This window comes from Homalodisca vitripennis, chromosome 4, assembly GCF_021130785.1.
Source record: "Homalodisca vitripennis isolate AUS2020 chromosome 4, UT_GWSS_2.1, whole genome shotgun sequence".
Lineage (NCBI taxonomy): Eukaryota > Metazoa > Arthropoda > Insecta > Hemiptera > Cicadellidae > Homalodisca > Homalodisca vitripennis.
The window spans coordinates 129,542,057-129,566,110 of NC_060210.1; the positions used below are offsets into that span (position 1 = coordinate 129,542,057).

At 36.1% G+C, this 24,054-nt stretch overlaps 1 protein-coding gene across 1 annotated transcript in view; it reads left to right on the forward strand.

Moving 5' to 3' along the window:
* Nucleotides 1-24,054, forward strand: part of LOC124360158 (homeobox protein SIX6-like) — a 69,950-nt gene that overhangs the window by 40,146 nt on the left and 5,750 nt on the right. Inside the window, exon 2 of the mRNA XM_046813528.1 lies at nucleotides 14,002-14,022. Within this exon, the coding sequence (XP_046669484.1) occupies nucleotides 14,002-14,022 (21 nt within the window). The remainder of the gene's footprint in view (nucleotides 1-14,001; nucleotides 14,023-24,054) is intronic.

A 24,054-nucleotide genomic window follows, 5' to 3' on the forward strand; every position in this document is an offset into this window, starting at 1 on the left:
TTGTAAAAAATGTCAATTCTCTCATGTTTCGTTACGTAACATACGTATTGTAACCGATGATATTCGGTCGGATCATTTTCTAGAGACAAGCAGAGGGCATTGTTACGCGCTACTCGTTACAAGAGAGAGAATAGCGCAAGAAACAACCTCGCCTGACCTGTCAAATTATCTCGATAATCTACTGTAGGTCCGCGGACCGCAAAGGAAATAAAATAGCTAGTGAACTTGTGTAATTGTATACTGCTGTTTGATTTGTGTTTTTGGACGGAACGAAAGTAACGCTGACTTTTTAGTACAGTGCTATACTGCGTTGAGTAAATCTCGGTGTGTAAGCGATATAATTGTATATCGATATATATTCGATATATATTTTATTATTTGATTATATATTTTATATTTGATACAATTCGAGTAAGGTAATGACAATCGATTTGTTGCTGACGCAGTCGTGTATTATAGAGTGAAAGAGAGCCAGTGACTCCGTGTTCAGAGTGACTGCATGTCGATATTTTGGTAGTGCGCGGAGAGATGAGGGGGCGAAGGCCGGATGGCTGGCAGGCGATGCTATCGCCCGATATCGAATGTCGCCGCTTGTGAGGTAAGGCGATCCGCTTCGGCATGTCCCGATTTTGTCAACCCGATTACCTACCGAACGATACCATCCAGCCACTCATTGTTCCGATCTTATTTTTAAATAGGTTTTTTGTGGACGGCCTTCCTGTTGGGTCACACGATAGCGGGCATGCCGCGTGCAGACTGCAGAGGTATCCGTCAACAGCGATCTGCTGGCCGGCCTCCGCCCCGCTGGCCCTACCGGGGACAAAGACGGACCATTGCGGTCGCTCATGTCAAAACACTCGGGATACCCCCGTAAAAAATGTTTTGGGTTACAGATTTTCTCCCCCACCTGTGCGTGGAATTATTCAAACGCCATATCGTGTGTTCTTAGAGCATCGGGTGACGTTGTTCACTTCAACAAATTTATTGGCACTGTTATAACAATCCAGTTTTGTGCGCACGTCACAATTAATTACCACATTAAAAGTAATTATTCATCATTTTTATCCTAACCAAAATAGTTCTGGACAGAATTTTATACAACAATGGTGGCAGCCTTGACAAGACTATACAGAGAAAGCCTTCCCGATCAAATGATGCTTCAGCGACGCCTTGAAAACTTAGGAGAAATAGTAGGAGATTTCTTCATATCTCCAACATAATCTGAATTTTTTAATACTGAACTCGGATTTGTTTCGGGTATTGAAATTGTGTTTTAATGTAGGAAAAAGATTTTGGTGGTAGAAGACCAAATATATGAGAGTGTGATAAAGAATTGGTAAGACGCCATCCGATCGGAAACGCTCAATGTAACTGCCCATCCTGTCCAGGCTCCACACAATAACAAAAAGAAATAACAAGTTATAGAATAACAAAATAGGAATGAATTGGTACGTTTTAAACTTAAATCCTTAAAACTATCATAGCTTTCATGTTTTTCTCTTTTTTATTAAATTCTACTGTTTTACATATTCCAATTTAAAGGAAGAATTGAACATTAAGCACTGTGTAAAAGTCATTAACTATATTAACTCGGTAAATCATTTAAATAAAACCTTGGTCCCTTCAAACCTTAAATAAAATCTACTTGTCACTTTCAAGACTTATGTTCATAGATTCTTCAGTTGGTTTTGGTTATCTTCAAAAGTATTAATTTCAATACCGAGTTAAGTCGTTATGTTGAAACGTACATCTCATGTGTTCTTGGGGCATAATGCACAAAATGAAGCATGTGCTAGCGTTTCTGCAAATCTAGTATTTTTATGAGTGATACAGTGTAAAATGATTCTGAACGTTAAATCTTCTTGAGGTTTTCTGCATCGATCCAGGTTCTTGACCACATAATACAATCGTATATGAGAGCATAATCTGGAATTGTTTTAACCTATTTTAGATTTACGTAAGAGTTTGTTAGTCATATTTGTTCCGGCTTTACACCTTTCATAGTAGACTATAGTCTACCAAATATCAATAATAATCTCTTAACCTGTATAATTTAATATTTTAGGAGATACACATAGAACATAAATTGATACAATAAAGCATCGAAGGACCAGACAGAACATACGTCAGTTAAAATGTTCCATCCTTTATTAAAACAACCAATCCAAAAAATCAAGTTCACACGCATTTTTTGTAGCTTGCTCAATAATTGATACTTTCAAAGTTGTTGATAGTCTTTCTCTTTGCCATCATAGTAATCCATTAGACGAATCATAAAGTTTACAATTTTATTTTTACCTTTAATTTTGATCTTTTGACCCCAAAATGAATAAGCTAGTTTCAACTCTCTACGATACTTCTATCAAGTATTATCACACAAACGGACAGACAAGTATCGACAAGGTTCTAAAAAGGACCTGTCGCTTGTCAAGTCCTTAAGGAAGGGTACTGCACATTGGCAAATATTTGACATCACACCAAATATATAAAACAGCATGCGGCAGGATTCTAAACTCGTCAAATATGACAACGTAAGAATGATTAGTTTAGTCTATAACTGAACAATAAATCAACAATGCACCAATAATTTGTAATATCTAAATGTTCAGTTGCATATCATAACAGGCAGGGTTTACTACAGATCAATAACGTGCATTAATACATGATATCGCCCTCAGCGTTTAGCGTGCAGGCCATTATCGGGCAGGGATTAGCCTCTGGTGTGATACGGGGATAAAGGCGATATTTGATGGTGTTGCGAATTTGTGAAACATACACATTGCCGATACAATATCGGTTATTGTACACACTTCAGGTAGCAATGGACTCTGCTATGTTGTAATTTCAATGTTTCGTTGATAGAATCGTTTAACATTGCAATGTTTGATTGTTGTGTTGATCATATTTACTTTATAGAAAGCCTCTATGAACTTTTTTATAAAGGCCTGCATAATTTTAAATTCACAAAGCATAATTAATCAATAGAAACTGTTGAAGATGTAGCTGTTCTATGACAGGATGATTAATGGCCAAGATTTCATGGAGGTTTGGATTATCATCTTGGAAATATGAGAAACCTCTCTTTCACACAATTATAAGCTGGTTGTTAATACTTATTTGTGTACTGGATAAAAAAGGGTGTTATTTGTTTATTTCGAATCTATAATACATTAGCCATTATCATTGAACGTCCATTGTATATAAAAAGATTCGACATTCTTTGAGCCTTCTTTATTTGTTTCCAGAGTCCTTTAGAACCTCCAGTGAGTCTTGATTAGATAAATGTAGAATATTCGCAATACCCTAAAAGATTCTATATTATTAGTCTGTTGTTAGATTCTTCAGAAATCCGTTGCTTTTGTAAACGCAATTTTTCGTCAAATATTCTTTTTTATTTGCTGAGAAATGTTATTTTCATCAAACCAGTATATGCACAATGGTTCTATATCCTTGAATAGTTACTGTACGTTTGCATTTTTTTAAAGAAAACCCTGTATAATTTTAAATGAATAAAGCATAAATAATGTATAGAAAATGTTGAAGATGTAACTGTTCTATGACAGCTGTTCTGTTATTTAATTCTTCAGAGATTCTATTCATTTTAAATTTCAATCTTTTTACTGTCGTAGACATGTATTACACGTATGACAAAAATTAGAATTACATTATTGTTACTTATAATATAAAAATACAATTTTTAGAGACGCAATGTTTCGTCAAGGATTTATTTTTTTATTAGCTGAGACATTTTGTTTCGTTTGAACCAGTATATGCACCAAGATTCCGTATCAATTGGGTACAGATTTGCCTTTGTTTATTGAAATATTTTTGATCTATCAAACCTACAAAGTGCACTTACAACACAGACTTGCAGATTTATTCTTTTACTGGAAGAAGGGAATTCACTACCCTTGATGGTTACATTTACGGCCTGCATTTCACATGCAGCGATGATAGTGTCCGTTCAAAATGAATATGAGTTGCTTCTTTCAATATACTCTCACAATTGTGATGTTACCCATAACCCAGGCGTACTCAGATTTGTTTGCAGTTGGACCTTTTTATAACCGAACCAATCGTGGGTTTTCAATCCTTTTTTAGGCATTGGAGTAAATCTCGCCTTGAGAGCAAGTTTTTGGAAAGTTGGGAGCCGCCGCGGCGGAAACACGAGCCCGGGTCAAGCTGGCGAGCGGGCGAGCGGGCACACACAACGGCTCGCCGTCACCGAAATAACGCGCCGCGGAACCGTGCTGAGCAGATGCTGCAGGTGAAACTGGAGACCGCACTTTCAGCAGCCAACTCAAAATCAACGTCAGGCCAAAAAAACAAAAAACAAACAATAACATGTGTGTCCCAGTCGGCTGTATATGGTTACACTACACCCACACGGTCGGCCCGCACGGGACACCCCACTTCCGCTGGCCGCGAGCCGCTACGCCGCCGCGCCGCGCCGACTGTGGACGTTCAAGATATGGTAATAGAGTAGACGACACCGTGTAACTTGACTCTGCTCCTTATACTGACTTAATCGACCTCTCTCGGGATCGACTTCACTCTGAACGTGCAGCGAGTTGTCGGCCTGCACCAATCAAATGTCTTGTTCCGACCTGAACACAATACGTCGAGTTCTTCCAGAATTTCTATAAGTAAATCCCTCAATCGTGTATCTTCTTTCAATTTATAACAGCGCGTTCATTGTTTATTTTTGTTCGGTATTTATTTGATCCCATGGTTTTATCAATAACCCACCCACACAAGTAAATTGTATATAGTACCAACAGTTTTGGTTGTTAAATTATTATGAACTTTCAATTAAACTTGTACAGATAAAGTGAACAAACCAAAGATTGCACTGTTCAATTTGATTAGGGCTAATTCGTTTGACTGAATTATACCCATGAGGTCTTCGAGCAAAATACTGTGGGTAAAGAGTGCCTATTTATATCACACAGTTCGTTATGTATGAAAATATTAACATATCAATGAAACGTTTAACATTTTAGTTTACTTTCAATTTCCACAATATTTAGTTCGAACCAAACTGTTATCAGTTGTGCCATAATTTTCAGTTTCAAATAACACAATTATTGGCGAGACAAAAACTGTAATGGGGGCTTTCACAGCGTTTCTGTCAATTCTCGAGAGTTATTTATCAGTATAAGCGTATCTGTATCCAATGGTGTGCTTACTACAATGCCAAAGAAATACGTCGTGGTTTGAGTCAGAGCCCATTTGATAGTTTCTGTTTTATGTTCCAATGAAGCTGCAGTAACTCTAACCTGTATGAGTACTCGTAGAGTTATTTATTTGTACAACTGTGGCACACCACGACCCAGCTGGCACTAAACAGTGAGTACGCCATGCTGCTGCTGCTCTCAGCTTTAGCTTGCATCGACGGATCCGGTTCTCTATCTCTTCCCCTCTCGAAGTTTTTGCCGGATTAAAAGCGTATTGGGGTGCTCTGCCCTACTCTACCGCCATGCCACTTCTGTGTTGATATCTCACTTGCAGAGTAACGTTCCATTAGGACGCGTCTGGAGGTAAATTTGTTTTTTAACACTTATTCAAAAAGAATTTCTTTTGCTCTTTCCTCGCTTTTCAACCCTGTTGATAGTTTAGTACATTTAACAAGTGTTACCTCATTGTATGATTGTTATTACTCATCCAATGCCTTCTAGGTTATAAATTTCAAAGCTTTTATAAATGCTCACCTTGTATGTCGATTCTCCTTATTTTGTCATCTTTGTATCTGTTAATTCCAAAATTCTGTGATAGTTCATTAACTAAAATTTAATGTGTAAATCGTGGGATTCAGCTCGTTCTAATATAAAACTAGGATTTATGAACTTAGGATGGTCAGCTCATGCACCACACGTTGTAGACAGAAAAAAACATATATTCATTAATTTTTTAGAGATAATTCTTTAGCGTAGAGCATTTATTTCAGGTTTTTTAATGATACTGGTTAAAGATATGTACAATCGAAAAAGACCGTGCCCAAAAAGGTATTTTGCAGGATTTAGGGAAAATGCTCATAAAATGGCAATACAAATTAAATCTTTTGGTAATAATAACAGAATAAATTAGTTAAAACAACTGAAAAGAGTTATTATAAAGAAATTAATAAAATAATTGTATCTTGACAACTTTGCTATCGAATAAAACTAAGAAGTAAAAGTAAAGAATTTTAGGAGAAATTTGGGGTCAGAAGCTTTCTCTAACACTTAACCTGAGGACTAACAGGTAAGAAACTGGAAATAACTTTAGGGTCGGTAATCTCATAATTCCATTTTGAGTACACTTTTCCATAAATTTGTAAAGTGTCATATGTTTAGAGTAAAACTTAGTCGAAAAAATGATATCGTCAAATACCGTCAACGTTACCAACGGCAAATATGTTTAAACGTAATACTAAGCATATTAAGACATTTAATTTGACAAATATAACAGATTTGATATAAAATATTGTTACAAGCAATTTGTATAGTATGGATCGTCTGTATATGCTTTGCGGGCTATGGATTGGTGCATGGTGATTGCCTGTTTTGACATTGATGTTTATTTCATTTGTTGAAACACATGGTCTGAAGTAACGTATATTGTAAGTTCTCGATAATGGCAGGAATTCTTGTGATATGGGTCTGACAGGAAGGGCTCACTTAGCTGCAGGGGGCGTGGAGGCGATGTGGGCGCTGATACAGCTCCTGTAGTGTGCTAGCCAGGGTAGCGCAGCGCCATTGTATGGTAATATAATTGTGTCCTGTACTGGCTACCATGGCGGACAGTGGCAGGTCGTCCACGGTCATAACATTCCGCTCTGGTTGGTGCTGGTAGAGTCGAAATGATGTTGCCTTACTCAAGACAATTGTGTCCTGTACTGGCTACCATGGCGGACAGTGGCAGGTCGTCCACGGTCATAACATTCCGCTCTGGTTGGTGCTGCTAGAGTCGAAATGATGTTGCCTTACTCAAGACAATTGTGTCCTGTACTGGCTACCATGGCGGACAGTGGCAGGTCGTCCACGGTCATAACATTCCGCTCTGGTTGGTGCTGGTGGAGTCGAAATGATGTTGCCTTACTCATGACAATTAGTGGAAATTTGGCTGGTACTTGTGCTGATCAAACTTGGAGTCATGATCTTTAATATTTCGAGGGTTGAGGGAGGTATTTTATATGGAATCACATTTACTCTAAACTATGTTTTAAAGGGTTGGAAATAAAAATCCGGCCTTTTGGTTTTTCCCTGGAAGCTCTGTTGGGTGATTTTTCGAGTGGAGGAATTTAAGGAATTAGTCAATTAATTGTTTGAGAAAACCCATGTAATGTAAAAACCTTTAAAAAAACTGTATTTTGTAATTCATAATATATCATAGAAAAAACAATTCTTTACTAAAAGGCTCAAAACAAAAAAATGATCTTGTATACGCACGCCCAATTCATGATAACAAAATTGTATGCTTTAGATCCGGTTTTTATATTGACTGTGTTGTAGAGAAATAAAGCTCTGGAGACTTTTTATTCCAAGACACATATTATAAATGTATTCTTCTACCTTGAAAATTCTTATGCATCTACAATAGCATAATGTATCATATTTTAGCATACACCTCAATCTTTATGAGGACACAGAAACCAAAAATACACAATTTTGAAGAAAACATAAAGAATAATTTGATAGTACAGTAAGAAAAGTAATTGCTTCTTGTTTTTAGTATTTCCACTAAAAATTATGAATTATAAAAATGTAATATTACTTCCCACAGAGCATTGACTTCATTAAATAATGAAATGAACAAATCTAAATATTACATTATTTTGTTCAACGTTACTTTGAAATTAAAGAAAAATTCATTCATGATATTTTAAATTGAATTTTTAATTGTATTTTAATCATATCGCCATTTTATAGCAAACATATAATAGCCTATGTATCGTGTGATAACGTGATTCTTCTTAGAATTATAGGAAGAATCATTACCCTGGGCATGAAAATGGGAACTGTATTTTCTGGATTTCTGCAATTACTAATGTTCAATTGCGGGGGCAAAAAATGTTTTTAGAGCGAAGTGTTCGGATCTTCCAGCATCCTCTATTTTGTTTGTATCGTAGCACTTTCTACGCCAGAATAACTTTTAAATGAGAGGAGAAAAAGTCATCTAGAGGGACTGATCGTTCGAAATATAAAACGTTCTCTATTTCTGACGCGTGTTCCCTGGAATGTTCTACATCGGCTAACATCGACTTAACGGGGCCAAAAAGCATCTCTACAGCAAGCTGTATCAGAGCTTCCACCATCCTCTATTTCCATCCGGATTCTAGCATTTTCTATGCCGACATAATTTTAACTGACGGAAACAAAAATACCACCGAGAGCAAACGTTGATAGCATCAGACATTCTCTATAACTGTCAAATTCAGTTCCCAAGTTTCGTACGAGAGCTTATGTTGACTGGTTGGTTCAAAAAGCATCTCTAGAGCAAGCTATATCAGTGTTTCCAGCATCCTCAATTTCGATCCGGATTGTGGAATTTGGATTGGCTTTGACAACTTTGAGATGGAAACTAAAAGAGCATCGAGATCAAACTTTGATAGCATCCGACAATCTCTATAATGGTGAAATTCAGTTCCTAGGTCTCTTACGAGAGCTTATGTTGACTGGTTGGTTAAAAAATCATCTCTAAAACAAGCTATATCAGAGCTTCCACATCCTCTAATTCGATCCAGATTGTAGCATTTTCTATCCTTTGGTAACTTTGACTGACGAAAATTAAAATACCATCCCGGAATCTCTATAATGGTGACATTCAGTTCCTAGGTCTCATTCGAGAGCTTATGTTGACGTCGGTTCAAAAAGCATCTCCAGAGCAAGCTGCATCAGAATTTTCAGCTCTCAAACTTTCAATGACGGGAGCAAGGAGTCTAGGAACAGACTGTTCGAGAGCTCCAGAGTCCGTTATGATGGTGCCGGCTTCAGAGTGAGTCCAGTGGACACTGACAATGTCTTCCACAGCGACAAGATGGCCGCTGCCACGGGCGGCGCGGCGGGCGCCTGGCTGTTATCAGTGATAGGTCGGGAGACGCCACCGCAGCCGCGCCACGCCGTCATTACAAGAGTCACGGCCTCGTTACCGAGATGGAGGACTGCCACCGTGCATTAGTGATAATGAACAGCTGATAAACCGCGGGTTTACCGTGATTGTGCACTATAGTCGCGACTGTCGTGGCGTCTGCAAGTCACCCTCATTATCCCCGGTCCGCGTCTGGCTCCCCGTGGCCGCCGCTTCAATTGGCACGGACCCAGAAACAAGGCGTGGATCGCCTTACAGCTGACCGGCCCGAGGCACCGCCTTTGTTCGGGACATGGCCGAGCGCCCCCGACTCTCCGGTTCCGCCTAGAGATAGAGTTTCCGCAGTTTTGCTCAAAACATTGGTCCACGTAAAAGGTTTACCGCTGTCCCCGTCTGCGGCTATTTGTAACTCGAGGGAGACGATGATCAGGGCGCTGTAACTGGAGAAAGTTGTGAGGGCGGCGCCGGTAGCCCTCCTATGACGATCGGAACCGCGGAGGTAGTCCATAGGCGTCTTGTGTGTCTTAATTAAGGAACATTTACTGTACTCAAAATATCTCAAAATCAGCAAGAGTCTCACAAAACTGAATGTATATGAAAGGGTTCTGATTGAGGTCATTCCAACTTGTATCAATAATTCTTTAAGGTACACCGTACTTAAATTTTCTTTAGATATAGATGTAAGTTCTTCTTAGACGGAAGCAATAGTAATCTTATACCCATTTGCAAGTGTTCCTCTAGAACATTTTAAAATGAAATCCTCATAGATAAGGAAAAACAGTCCGGAAATGCACATTTCCGACTTGAGTTACTAACGTACCCCACGTAATAAAAACAAAGTTCACTTGCAACACTTTTAACGATTACGCTGTTTTCCTTGAGGTTTTTTTGTTTTGAAATGACAAGAAGTGGGAGGAATCAATTAGAAACGAAGAAGCTCGCGCTTTGATCCACATTATGTCGAGTGTTCCGGGAGCGTACATTTAGCAAATAGAGTAGATTAGGACGGTGGAAGTCACTTAGCCTGGACAAACAGGCCGAAACGTTCCCACGAGCAAAAACCGAACTGAGTGGTCCAACTCCAAAACAGTGATTGTTTAAGACCGATCTGGCGCCCTATTGTCCTTAATGGGACATCACCAGTGCAGCCGCCGGGACTGTCTCGTTTACTTTTCTTTACCCGGTCTCCCCCGTCTTCCGCTCTCAAACATTGAGACAAAACCGGGCCTCAATGGGAATTAAGTTGGAGACAACAGTCCGTCCAGTGGAAGGAGACCGAAGCTTGTTTTGCGAGACAGTGGTCGCCTTTCGTCCCTAATGTGTTTAGGCTCCGTAAATCCGACTTGACCACTGTATAGCTGGTGGAGGATCGATCGTCAGTTGTGTTCAATGAAGTCTGTGTCTTATTTATGGCTGTGGACAGTTCATCTCTGTCAATGGGCATTCTATTTAACTGGCTTTATCAATATTCTTTGAACACTGCCTTTTCTTTTTACGGCCGAAAAGGATGAAAGACTTTCACTTCTATTATTTGAAGCCAATTTGAAGTTTACAGTGTGCAAGAATATGTGGACTGGAAATGTTTAACAAATTATAAGATACTGAACGAAGAAATTATTGTAGGTTAAAGGAAGTCGTTAAAAATGCCTATCTTCACAAATTTTTTATTAATTTTTATTCTGTTTATCTTAATGGGCCACTGGCCTGTACGAGGATTATGGAGGGGACTCTGTATAGAACAACACAAGTTCGAAAGCACGATAAAAGTACAACTGTCACAGACAGAATCTGAACCTGTGCTATATCTTACTAAGCTCCAAAGTATGACGTCTTAGACCGCAAAAAAACATATCAAGTTACAGCTAACTGCCAAGGTAGTGTAACCAGTTTTTTGTACGTTGATTTTTAAAATCTTCAAAATAACGAAGATTAAAATAAGATTAAGATCTGGAATAGTAACCCTGAAGATAGAAAAGAGAAATATTTTTGGTCTCTCCAAAAGGAATTATAGGAATTTAAAGCAGACATCTTTTGAAATTGGATAAAAATTCCCAAAAATAGATGAATATAAAAATGTGTATTTTTACACTATGTAGGCTACAGTATATGAGAAACACTAAGGAACTTATAATGCGTCTTGGAACACATGCCCACCAACATAATACCAACCAATGCCATGCCAAGAGTAATCCATGTTCCTTTATAACTGATTAACCAAGTCAATCATTGTCAAATTAACACGCGTTCAATAGTTATTTTGCCACAGGTGACAACTTTAACTGGCTGACCAAACAAATTGCCTAAGAGAGATTAACTTGCGGCCGTAGTCTATGATGGCGGGAGCACAAGGGTCGGTCAATTGAGAGTCACTTGTCACTTGGGCCCGCATGTTTATATTCCGGTGCAGACTTTGTGGTTACAATACCCTAAGTGGCTCTTGCTAAGGTAATAGTGTCTGGAGCACTTGTGTCGGAGAAGCGATCAATTGTCGCTTGTCACTTGGGCCCGCATGTTTATACACTGGTCCAGACTGTGGTTACAACACGCTGGGAGGCGCGTAGCGAAGCTATGGTTTAGTTTATTACAGAAAATTGCAGGTGTCCTTTCATTCTTTTTGATGGATGAAACTCTAATTGCACTAAACTAAAGAATAAAACTATACGTCGCACAGCACTTTACCCTAATTTTTGGCGCTGACTGTACAGTAATTTGTTCTCAAAATGTAGAGAATGACCTTTTGATGTTACCGTAAATGGTGCTATGACCATATTAAATGGTCCACCTTGCGGCTAATTAAGATGAAGCATGCTGCTTCTTCATAAAATAATTGGTTCTTGAAACGTTTTTACGACATACTTCCACGGCTCATTAACTTCTATGCATAAAAACTACATTCAGAACCAAAATCTAGGGTTTAAGCGTCGTAAAACTATATGGTAAGTCTTAAGTTTTCCTTTGTAAAATTTAAAAGATATAAACTTTTACAACACTTTTCAAGCAACCACCAAAAGAAATTGTATTAGAACTTAATTTAATAATATACAGTATATTTAAAATGGGTTGATTAGATGTCAGTTAAACGATCAATTTTGGTAATATGGCCCTTGATTAATCTGTAATAAGCATAATGATATCACGATTTCTCTTAATGATGTCTGAGTTATTGAGTAGTAATGAGTGAACTTAGGCTACTTTTTGTTTATATGGTTTATATGCATATGGTTTTTACTAACAAATGACGTCAAAAATATTTCTTCACCTTAAAATAAAATTCAATTAGAACAGATACATACTATGAATTTAATCGAACGTTCTTTTGGAGAATGAGTATGAAATCATTGAAAATGTAAGTTAATACCTTGAATGGTAATTGTCAATTCAACAATTTAAAGGTTTTTTTGTTCTCAATAGAAAGGTTTGTAATAATCGCGTACGATAAATTGCAAACGTGAGGTTCTTATCTAAATTCCAACCATAAATTCGGGAAGTAAATATTTTGCCAAAATAGAATAAACTTTAATTAAAAAAGGAGTTGAATACCTACAGCGTGTTTGACAGTGTTGAAAGGTGTGAATAATAATATTGTACAAACTGTGTTTGTATTTTATCAAACGCACGAAGTAGAATTCGCTCTTCACGAATACAAAGTTAAGACGGTGTTATCTGTTTTCGGATGGAATAATATTTGTGTTTAGAACATTTGCTGCCTTTGAATATACCATTTCTGACGGCAGGAAATATAAAAATCATTAGATCACTTTACGATGAGTGGTACACATTTAAAAAAGAATTTAGAACATCATATAATCATACCCAATGAAAAATTATTGAAGTTAAGAATTTGAAATTTTTGCAGTATTTACATGAAAGATGACTAGATGGATTGACATTTTCTTATTTACAAAATATTAAATATATCCTTAAAACATCACCAAAAAACTAGTTATATTCAATTATAATGTACAATTTCCGTCATTTATGAATAAAAAATATGTTACACACAGAAAAAAAAATGACCTTCAGTCGATTTTATTGGAGCTGGTTATAAAATTGCCTACTTTAGATACCAGTTGTAATTCTTCTTGTAATAATCAAAACAATTTCAGTCACTTTTTCTTAAGTGAAATTAAAAAAATATTTTCCAGCAAAAAATTGATTGGAGTATCACAAATTATGTTATTCGAAGTTGGTAGAGCTGGTAGATTAGCAGCGGTCTGTGAGTAAGCGATACCCACACAGCACGACGGGGCCCGCATGATCTAGCTTTGTCACCGCTCTCCGGTAGTGTAGGTAGCCGGGGTCTATATTAGCATGTCACTCGGCCCATCTGCCGCCCTATAGCCGCCCTATGGCCGCACAATGTGTAATGCGATCTCCATTGAGCGCTGTCTAGGGGAGAAAGTATGAGTTTCAAGCCCGACTACAATACCGTAAACATTTCCAAATCGCGCAGCGGGGCGCCCGCCCTGTGGGAATCCGGATTTTGGACCTCTAGCCAAAATCTGTATTGTGGTCCTGCCGTCCAAACCGTGTTTTGAAGGATTTGCACAGGATATTGGATTGTAATATTCGCACTTTATAATATTGACAGGAAGTGGCGGTTTGGGGTGAATAATGCATAGCCCCTTGGGAATTATTTCCAGCCATTCAGCCTAGAACTATTCTTCTTTTCAATTTTATGAATTTTTGTACATAAATTGTGATGGAATCAAAGGAATTTTCGTAGAACTTAAGAGGGAGCGATAGGCAGCTGCTGGCTTTTAAAATAGGCTTAAGTTGAAAACTGCGTTTTAAATAAAGACTCGTCTCAAATCCGTAATGATTCACTTAGAAACTTGGATTTTAGAGTCTCAATGCTATCAAATTGTTATCTAAGTAAGTTTAATGCTCTGGTTATTATCGTTGAAATTAATTCTTATGTGTTGTTTCCAGAATGGAGAGGAACTGTCAAAGGTATAAGAACATGTTTCATGATTTTCGACTATCTGAGTGAGTTATCTTTTAAAATTCTATATAACATACGTCTAGGCAAAATCTATTGCGGCAAAAGATCTAGCAAAAGTTAGTATATATGTGCATAGTAAGACAGGTAACATAAATTTTGGTTGTGGACTTAAATGGACCTCGAATGAGGATGAGTACTAAGGTGTAATAGATGATATTAAAGGAATGTTAGAATCAGCTCATAGGTATAAATAGATTTCGCTATTTTAATAGGAAATACAGATTGCCTCAATAGACTGCCCAAACATTTATGCCTTTTACTGGACTAATCTTTGTAAAAAAAAATATTTGAGCAGATTTTGGCTAATTTTATTTCGTATTTAATCTAATGTCGATTAATGCAATGACAGGGTTAGGGCTTAAATCATTAGTCCTATCTTCCTTTCAATTTAAAAACAATTCTTGCCATCCCAGATCAGCGACTCCGTTTTTCACCACCCATGGAGCCAGGTTCCAATCCCGATTTGGGAGTGAAATTTTACAGTAACAAATTATAATCTGAGCTTCATAAATATTATAGTAACCTTAAATGTAGAAATTCGCTGTTTTTGTAGAAACAATGTAAATAAGAATTAAGTTTTATGCTTAGAACTAATCAATAAAGGGGTATTTGAGATTTGGAGCCGATTAACTATAAATTTATAAAAAGCAATCGTAGCGTAAATATTTAATTGAATAAACACATTTATTGTTCATTTGTAATTTATACATCGAAATTTTTGCCAGCTCAGACTAAAAATATTAAGAGTTTAGATAACTATTTTTTAATACATTTTTGAATATTTATTACAACAATACTACATTGATGTACTTCAATTTATTAGGTAGTTGAGTTATTTAAAAGTGATACTGACATTTTAAAACTTGATTATTAAGAGTAAACATTAAATTATATATTTATACAGTTTTTACATATTAGTTTTTAGCTTCTATTTCTACGTAGTTTGAACTAAAACTCTGCAGAATACAAAGAAATATAGACTATACTCTTTTAAATTCGTTTGTTCAGCTACTTTAGTATCTTATAGTGATATTCACAAGTGATAACAATCACATTTGAGGTGTATTGACTGAAATAATTCACTTACTTACAAGTTAAAAATAAATTATTGCAATCAATTTGCCTGTTGCAACAATGTTTTCGGAAATGTACTGTAGACCTGGTGATGAATTTACAGTTTCTAAACTAATTGATCCAGTTAGTCGCAGAGGTTAGATCCAACACAGATAGCAGGATAATCAGCTGATTGGTGACGGTTTCGATTCGATAATTAATTAATTGACTTTCACCCGGACTTTCTAATAATACAGACACGGGGCGTGGGCCGACTAGAACAGTTACCCCGTGTAAACCACACGTTGTCAGAGTCCTGTGTGACAAATGGGCCTTGCTGTCTGGCAGCTGCCGCCTGGTTATCCGCTATCTGGATACTAATAGAATCCGATAAACAACATAAATATTCCCCACACTTGACTGGACCCTGGCATTAGGCAGCTGACTGCAGGGCCGCGCCACCTTCCGCGCACTTTACATTTAACTTACTATGTCGCCATTCTCGTGTCCTTACGTAAGGATCTTACGCAACTGATGCTCATTGTGCTGACGTGAGAGACACACTGACATTTCTGGAGACTTTAACGACGCGCCGATCGGGACTGTGATCTTTAACAGCGCTGAAAATATGCTGCAGTGAAACGACCTTGAACTTCATCCTTTGACAAACCGTTGTACCCGCTACACTGCGCCAATGGCAGATCAAGCAACGTCGAGCGTGGCTGCGACTTGGGTGACCTCTATGCCATCTTGTCCTTGTAAGCAGCCCGCCTACCCGGCCAGTCGTTGGTCCCCAAGTTGTGTTACAGAGGGCTTCTTAGCCCCAATTTCGCCTGGTAAAATAATACATCTTTACTTTTTTGCCTTTTTTTAAGAATAATGGTACTTCAAACACTTCTAGGCCCTAGGTTTTGGTCATACAATTATATGAGATATCTCATTTCAGAGATATTTGTAAGCACCCAAACACTTTTTTTTCAAAGATTTTTTTTAAATTATAAAGGATAAAAAGAACTGTCGAGAACTATACCATAAAATTAGAAACTACAATGCGTATTAATTGTCATTAAAAAAAATCTCCCATAACCATATCCTATTAAAAATAATGATGTACTAGTGTTTGAGGCTATGAATTGATCTTATGGAATTAAAATCAAGATCACACAAATAGTACAGCACGAATAAATGTCAGCATAACCAGCCTTTTATGATAACTACCCTGAAGATAGAAAAGTACATTGTAGTTCCCTCCAAAAGGAATTAAAGCAATTTAAAGTAGGTGTTATGGCAATTAGGTAACAAGGTTAAAAACAGCTGATTAAAACATGTGTATTTTTACAGTGTGTATATGAATAACTTAAGTTTTTTAATAAATCGATTCAATAATAATAATATTAAATATAATTTATAAAAATAGCATGTTCTTGAATAAATAATACTTAGGGGATTAATTTTTTATAAACAGTGTATGCAGTCCAATTTTCTTTCATATAGCCTATATATAGGTCTATTGTAAGAACTCGTATGCTATTTTAGCGGTTTATCTTTGAGTCTGATCATAATATAACGTTAAATGCTATTATAAGTGTCTGTAATTCCTGGTAGAAGTATCAAATGTATTTTTTCTATTTCCCTATCTTTAGGAATGGTATCCTAAAGTGTTATGACAAAAAGTGGCATTCAATTAAAATATCCAACCACATATCGATGGCGATTATTTCAAGTCGCAAAAATTCCGGACTAGAGAACTGAAACTTACAGACTTGTCAGTATTATTTGTTAATGTACACGTCGTTTCATTTTTGTACAAGCTAATTCATTTTAGATTTACTAACTGTAACCAGCACATTTAATGGGACATGTTATATGTTCAGCATGTTATAAATGCTGTGGAAGGAGCTATATATACATAACTGTATTGCACATCACGGGATATAACAGAATTGACACAGGTACTCAGCAAATGCTCGCGGAGTATATTCAATCACTCTATATGCGGAGTTGTGCTCCTAGGTAATGCTTCCTCGATTTGTGACTTTAGAATGTTTGCAATGTTCTATTGCTGTCATCAGATACAATACAATTTGGTTAGCACTTTAGGCATCTGTTATTTATGTCTAATTACAAACACATTTCAATATTGTGATAGTTATGGAAAACTAAAAAAAGATTGCACGAATAGTGAAACTATTAAGTACGAAATGTTTCATTATATTCGAGTGGGAATCAGCAAGAAAGATTGTTATTAATAATTCTTAAACTACACAGCTTACAAAATAGTAATAAGTATATTTTATTGCAATCATATTATACTTACTACAGGGAACATTATGACCTCTATATTATGAGTAGGTCAGGTGTCATATTGTGCCACAGTACGAGGTCTCGGTATGTATTGAATGTACGATAGGTCTAATGAAAGGAAATAAATAATGAATCGTTTCCGTAAGTTCGCCGATTTGTCTTTCTAGGCTTTGAAATTTAATCTAATAACCTTCCACAACTCGGACTAGTTTAAACAGTTTTCATTTTTCGATATTACGCTCAACTTAGTTTAGAATTTCCGTTAGTTTATGGAAAAAAATGTTCTTTTGTATTTTATGTATTTTTGCCTATGCAAGTTTTCGACATTGTTTCGCCGTTAAATTTTTTATTTAACACGAGAAAATGATCTTTAAAAAGAAGGCCCATTTGCAACAAGCGAGCCCATAAAATACCAAAATAAAATAAAATGTATCGTAACTGTAGGAAGATTAAATTTCACAAAATCGTAAATTTGGAATGTTAACAGAACTATAATAGAGATCATAATAAAAATCAAATGGTTGGCCCGATTTTGATAAAAGTTTGGAAATAGGACAATCTAATCATATGTAAGGAAATTATAGCACTACGTTTCGAGGAATGAAATCTACTCTCTTTTTCAATGTGTCAAAATCCCTTAATACACCTAGGGGGTTTAAACACATCAGGAAGATGATAGATTTGTGTAACACATATTAATAGGAAATATTCAAAATCATATCATCCTTTTACTTCAAATAAACACTAACCTACTAATGACGAACACTGTTTAGAGAATTTATACTCTAGGAAACAAGTAGCACAGCTACGAGTTTCGTATTGCATACTGCTTTCTTATCTGTAAAGTACCCCTAGTTAGGGATTAGCTCTGAATGACTGATCATGTGAGGGACGCTCCACTGATTTGTCAATAATGATTCAAAATCATCAAATTCCCCGGTGATTTGCCCTTCTTGGATTCCAAATTGATCTTAATTGTCGGTTGCGCCTCACCCTTACCGTTCATTTGGGCGCGGGCTCCGCGGGGATCCCCCATTAGGCTCCCAGTACCCTTTAATTGAAGACGCCTAGGTGACAATTAAGAGATTACACAAGTCACACTGTTACTGACTAAACAAGCATGTTACAATGCCTTGCATTAAGTGTCACCCTTTACGAAATGTTTTGTTATCACTTTACCAGTAAAGTATTAAATAAATATTGATCAGCGATACCAATCAATTAACAAAATTTGGAAAGATTTTGGTAAATAAATAGTTTATACCTTTTCAGAGTTTGCACCACCCGAGTCAATTGATACTTAAGTGTAGGGAAGTTTAGGTGCGATTTTTATATTACTGAAATGTTGATTTGTGTAATGGAAAGTTATGCCATATATTTCCAACGAATAAATACTTTCTAGTTATTAAAATCCATAATATTGCAAATAATAACGAGACATGAAGGTGGCACAATTAGTTATCAATTACAATAATAGTTTTAAAGAAAAGTCTAGACACAGTACTAGTTTTCAAATACAATTTTAGGAAAAATGTTATTTTATTATTCTACCAGGACTGGTAGATATTTAAAAAATTAGGCTCAAAAATTGGCTGACGATGAGAAGTATTATGAACATTTTGTGGTATACATAATATGAAAGATGACTAGAGTAAGAACCACATTTTTTTATTTGTGTAAAAATTAATTTCATTAAGAAAAGTTACTTTAAAACTAGTTTTCTTCTTCACTTATAAATATCTGAAAATTTGAAAATCACTCTCTGAATATGTACTGTGTAAATTACACATATTTAGGCGTTTTTATTCAAGCTTGATTACAAAATTACCCAAATTTCCTGTTTCAAATGCATGTAATACATTGTATAATGCACTAACTATAGATTTCAGAGTAGATCTGTAGTTAACTAAAGTTAAATCCATTGTCATCTTTTTCATCTCCGACAACTCCTAAAATACCTTAGATTTCAAATTATATTTATTATTTGCTATAAGGGTTTCAGTTATAACTTAAGATAACTCTCATACTTTGACATGAATCTCTAGCGTTCAAGATATTACTGGCTCACAAGAGTTACCACATATCAAATGGATCTTTACATTAGTAAATTTTATTATATGATAGACTGAACCTCAATTTAAAATGTTATAACCAAAACTCACCGCTCAAATTGTATTAAGCTAAACTCCATTCATATTGAGTTAAACCCTTCCCACCTCATGCGTGTAAATTCCTTACTGTTCTCTCATTTCATTGATCTTAAAATTATGTTTAATGCATCATTTTTACCGCCTAGATATAACTGAAACCCATTTAGCGAATAATAATTAGAATTTGAAATCTAGGGTGTTTTAGGAGTTGACGAATAATCAGTTATTCTCTATATTCTTGTATTGGTCGTAAAACGCCCTAAAATATTAAATCTCTCCAAAACCAAGAGCAGGAGTGTTACTTCATTATGCACTATATGTGGTGCATTATAATTATGTAAGAGGTGGATTTAGTGAAGAAATTTAAACCAGTATAACGACTCTTAAGAGCCAATTAGTATCTCGGTTGACCTGGCCTGTAGCACTGCCAGTCGAATTAGTCTCTTTATTGGCCAGTAACAAAAACTGTAAATCAGCTAGGCGGGAGCACGTGATGTCGCGTATTAGTTGACGCGATCTTATCTCTTATCTATGTCATGTCAGCTTATCAAAGTGGCACCATGTGTTTGTACCACATCAGCTCAATTTCCATATTGCTGTTTATTATCAGGTGTCCAGATGTTTATCGTATCGTAACACGCGATGTGGGATGCATTTCAATTTGGTGATTGAGTAACTGAGCTTTTTAAAAGAGATTAAAATATGGATTTAAGGTTTTTTTGTGTTTTTATACATTACTAAACACCCGCCTATGTTTGACGTTTTATATTTTCTGGGATTAAAGTTTGCATGTTTAATATTTGGGCATCTCCCGCATACTCTGCTAGCTAGCCTGTAGTACTTAGTGCTAAATCCTGTTGAAGTTCTAACAACCTTTACCATACGTTCTTTTTAATAAATCATTATTCGCCATTAGAACAAAATTAGAGTTTAAAGGTATTCCATGAAATTTAACTTCCGGCTTCGTTTCTTATCCATTCAGGTTTCGAATTTGGGAAGAGGATACAAATTCATCTTGGTTGAAATGATCAATATTGACTCTTCTCTTTTATAGAATGTTTTATATGTACAGAGGGTATTGGAAATATAGACCAGAAGTTGGGGAAATGTCAAAAACAGTTTATTAATAAATATTTCGTTCAGTTAGGAGGTTGGTCATAGTCTACAAAAATTATCTATCGTGATCTAAGTAAACTATATATATATATATATATATATATATATATATATATATATATATATATATATATAATTGTCATAAATGAATACTCTAAGTACATAACGCTAAATGAACGAGCAAGCAATGTAATAGTGAACGTTTATCCAATTACTATAAGTATATTTAATTAGTCTACTTCTAATTTACTATTAATAAACCGACTCAGTGGAGAATCAAAGGTTCAGACAGAAAGTAACAAAAGAGTTATCGGACAGACGGACCTTTGACCTTTTGGCTCCAAAATCAACAGTGCTCTTCCTTGGACTAAGAAGAATCTAAGTGCCAAGTTTAAAGTCCCTAGGATCTTTCTATCACGAGTTATCGACAGACGAGGAAAAGATTTAGGTCCTCAATAAAGAGGCAGGCACATGGATAGATAAAGTAACTATAGGAAATTGCAGAGACGACCCATATTTGCACACCCACTTGTGGCGTGTTGTTATGACTGTCAACTATTTAAAAAAACTAACACAGGTGATAGAGCCAATAGAAAACCACCCGGCTTTCCTTGATCAGCTGATAAATCGTCCACTCAGGTTGCATTAAACCACTGATTGTTATGTAACTTATATCAGCTGCATACAGGAATGAAGTAAGCAAACCGGATCGTTCTCTGTAACATAACCCAAATTATTTTCATTGCTGAGATTGTAAAGGCAATATTATGGCCGCCGCCGTCTTAAATATTTAGATTAGTCTTACTTACGAACTTACGTAAGTTATAACTCCTTTTGAAATGAAACCGTTCCAAAAATATATTTAGAATAATGACATGTAATAAAACAGACTGTTATTATGTAGAAACTACCATCAGTTTTGAATGGATAAAATATCAGCAAAATTCAATAAAACTTGTACATTTCGATTGAAAAGTTTTACTATGATCTGGAGGAGAAGGGATTGTGATCGGTTTTCCTGGAAGCAATGGCTTAACATTGATTAGAATAAATAATATCTTCTTGAGGTTGTCCATTGTTTAACGATAATTTTTATTTTTTTAAATTCGTTGCGTTGAGTGCAAGATAAATCAATGGGAGCAATAAAAAAATTAGAAGAAACAAAAATTAATTACTCCCTCAAATACAAATCATTTCCACAATTTTCTGTTAGGCTAGATCATCCGCAATTTTGCGTGGTGTAATAATCAAAACCACTGTAAATTACTTACAGTCTGTAAAACCTTAAAATAATTCCAACAAAAGTACAGTTTATTCAAGATGTTTTTATATTCTGATTCATCATAAATACCTTTTGATTTTTATATCCTTTGCAGTTATTATCACACGATTCCTACTAGGTTACGTCCAACTGTGCTGATTATTTTGAGTTAAATAAATACGTGTGAATGTCTATAATACTGTATTAATACAATTTAAAACCACTTCAGTACTTTCAAAATTGTACTAATTCCATGATTGGTCCTGATGAATATCAGTCGATTGAGAAGGATTATGCGTTGTCAATGTTACTCAAGCATAATAGTGGTACCGATTATGGGAATTAATTAACTTTCTATAAGGTGACAAATGGGCGTATATAGCGGGGGGGGGGGCGCAAGCACCCCCCAGAAGTCTTTAAAACAAAAATTAAAATTGCACCCAGCAGTTTGTTGTAAGCTCAACAAATTCCCCGAAATAATTGTCTATGTACGCCCCTGTCATCATACACATTAACCGACCGTGATAAAATGTAGAAATGATCTTTGAAAAACAATGATTATTGTTTTCTTGCTCTTGCTTTTATCCTAAAAATCATTGTGGACAAAATACAACTATAATAATGTAATCGTGACACGGACACGACATTTGTAGTTTCACCCTGGTTGCGTCACATGACTGTTAGCGGGTGGGGTGAGGGGGCACCAATGGGCTTCTGTGGGCCAACACACACAGCATGGCGGATAATGCTATTACCGGCCCGACAATTAGCCCCACATTGTCACTGTCGTTGCGGTACTGAATAAGCCGAGGACAATGGTGCCCGTGTTTCGCTAAACAGTTCCCATGTTGTGTGCCCCGCGCCGTCCACTGTCTCCTGCACCATTAACGGATTATGTCTCGCTCCAGCGCGCATAAAAAGTAATACCGATGTAAACCTGATTGTGTTAAAGCTTACAATCATTCCTGTCACTTGCGGCCGGAATGACGCAAATCTCCCAACATATCTGTTGATAATGTGATTCATTAGAGTGGAAACAAATTAACTAAGGTTTGCCACTAATACGGGTATTTAGTATATCGAAGTAAAAAAGTATTTTAATTTATAAATATTATTCTAATATAAAATGAAATTGATAGTAATGACGATGATTTTGATGGAATTTGTACTTGCATCTGGGAAGTCACGATGATTTTGGACGAACGTAGGAAAACCAGCAAGATATGCTTGTTGAAGAACTTTTCTTTAATTTAAATTCGATGATTCCAAAAACAAAACCGAGTGTGTGGATAGCTCTGTCAATTATTAAACTGTACAAGGTTTTGTTTCGACTGTGAGAGGCTTTATGTTTTGCCAATCGAGTATTAATAATCGTGCAATAACTGTTTGCTCTCGCTCTTTTCAATTATTTCATAAAATCTATGCTTGAGCTCTGGTTTGAAAAAATCCGTATTCTCCATTGGACATTTGGAGTGTTTCAATTACTCTTTGAATGTAGTTGGGTTTTGTTTTTCTTGATTAGAGCCTTATACTTTATTTTTCTGAGAAAGATTACGTCATGAAGTTATTTTTAAGAATTTATTTCTGTATTATATTAATATAATTCGTCTTGCTGTTTCGTATTGGACACTGCCGAAGAATGTATTTCGAATGTACTTTCTTTATAAATTCTGTTGTTATTTTTTTACAAATGTTATGAACAAAATATTTTTAAAGACGGAGTTATGGCTATCAAACCATCTCTATAACGCAATCTCAACGAATACCTTAGAGGATACTATGAGATACCTTGAGTACCTTAGAGAGCTACCTCCCTATAGAACCTTTTATATGTGGCTTGAATGTGATGAACATTATCAGAAATCACGAAAAAGTCATAAAATTATAGTTTAAAAAATGTTATGTACAATAAAGACTCGCTTCCATTTTGAACCTCTAATTAAAACAGACTTTCTCGGACCCACAGTCAGCATTACTTCATGAAGGTGCTTGGTAAATGTTCACTCTTCTCTTGTTTCCAAGACTCCAGATCTCCAAGGGTCAACTGTAAGTCACAATTCCCCTTAGTGTTTCAGCCAAGGCGATGATAGGTCGCA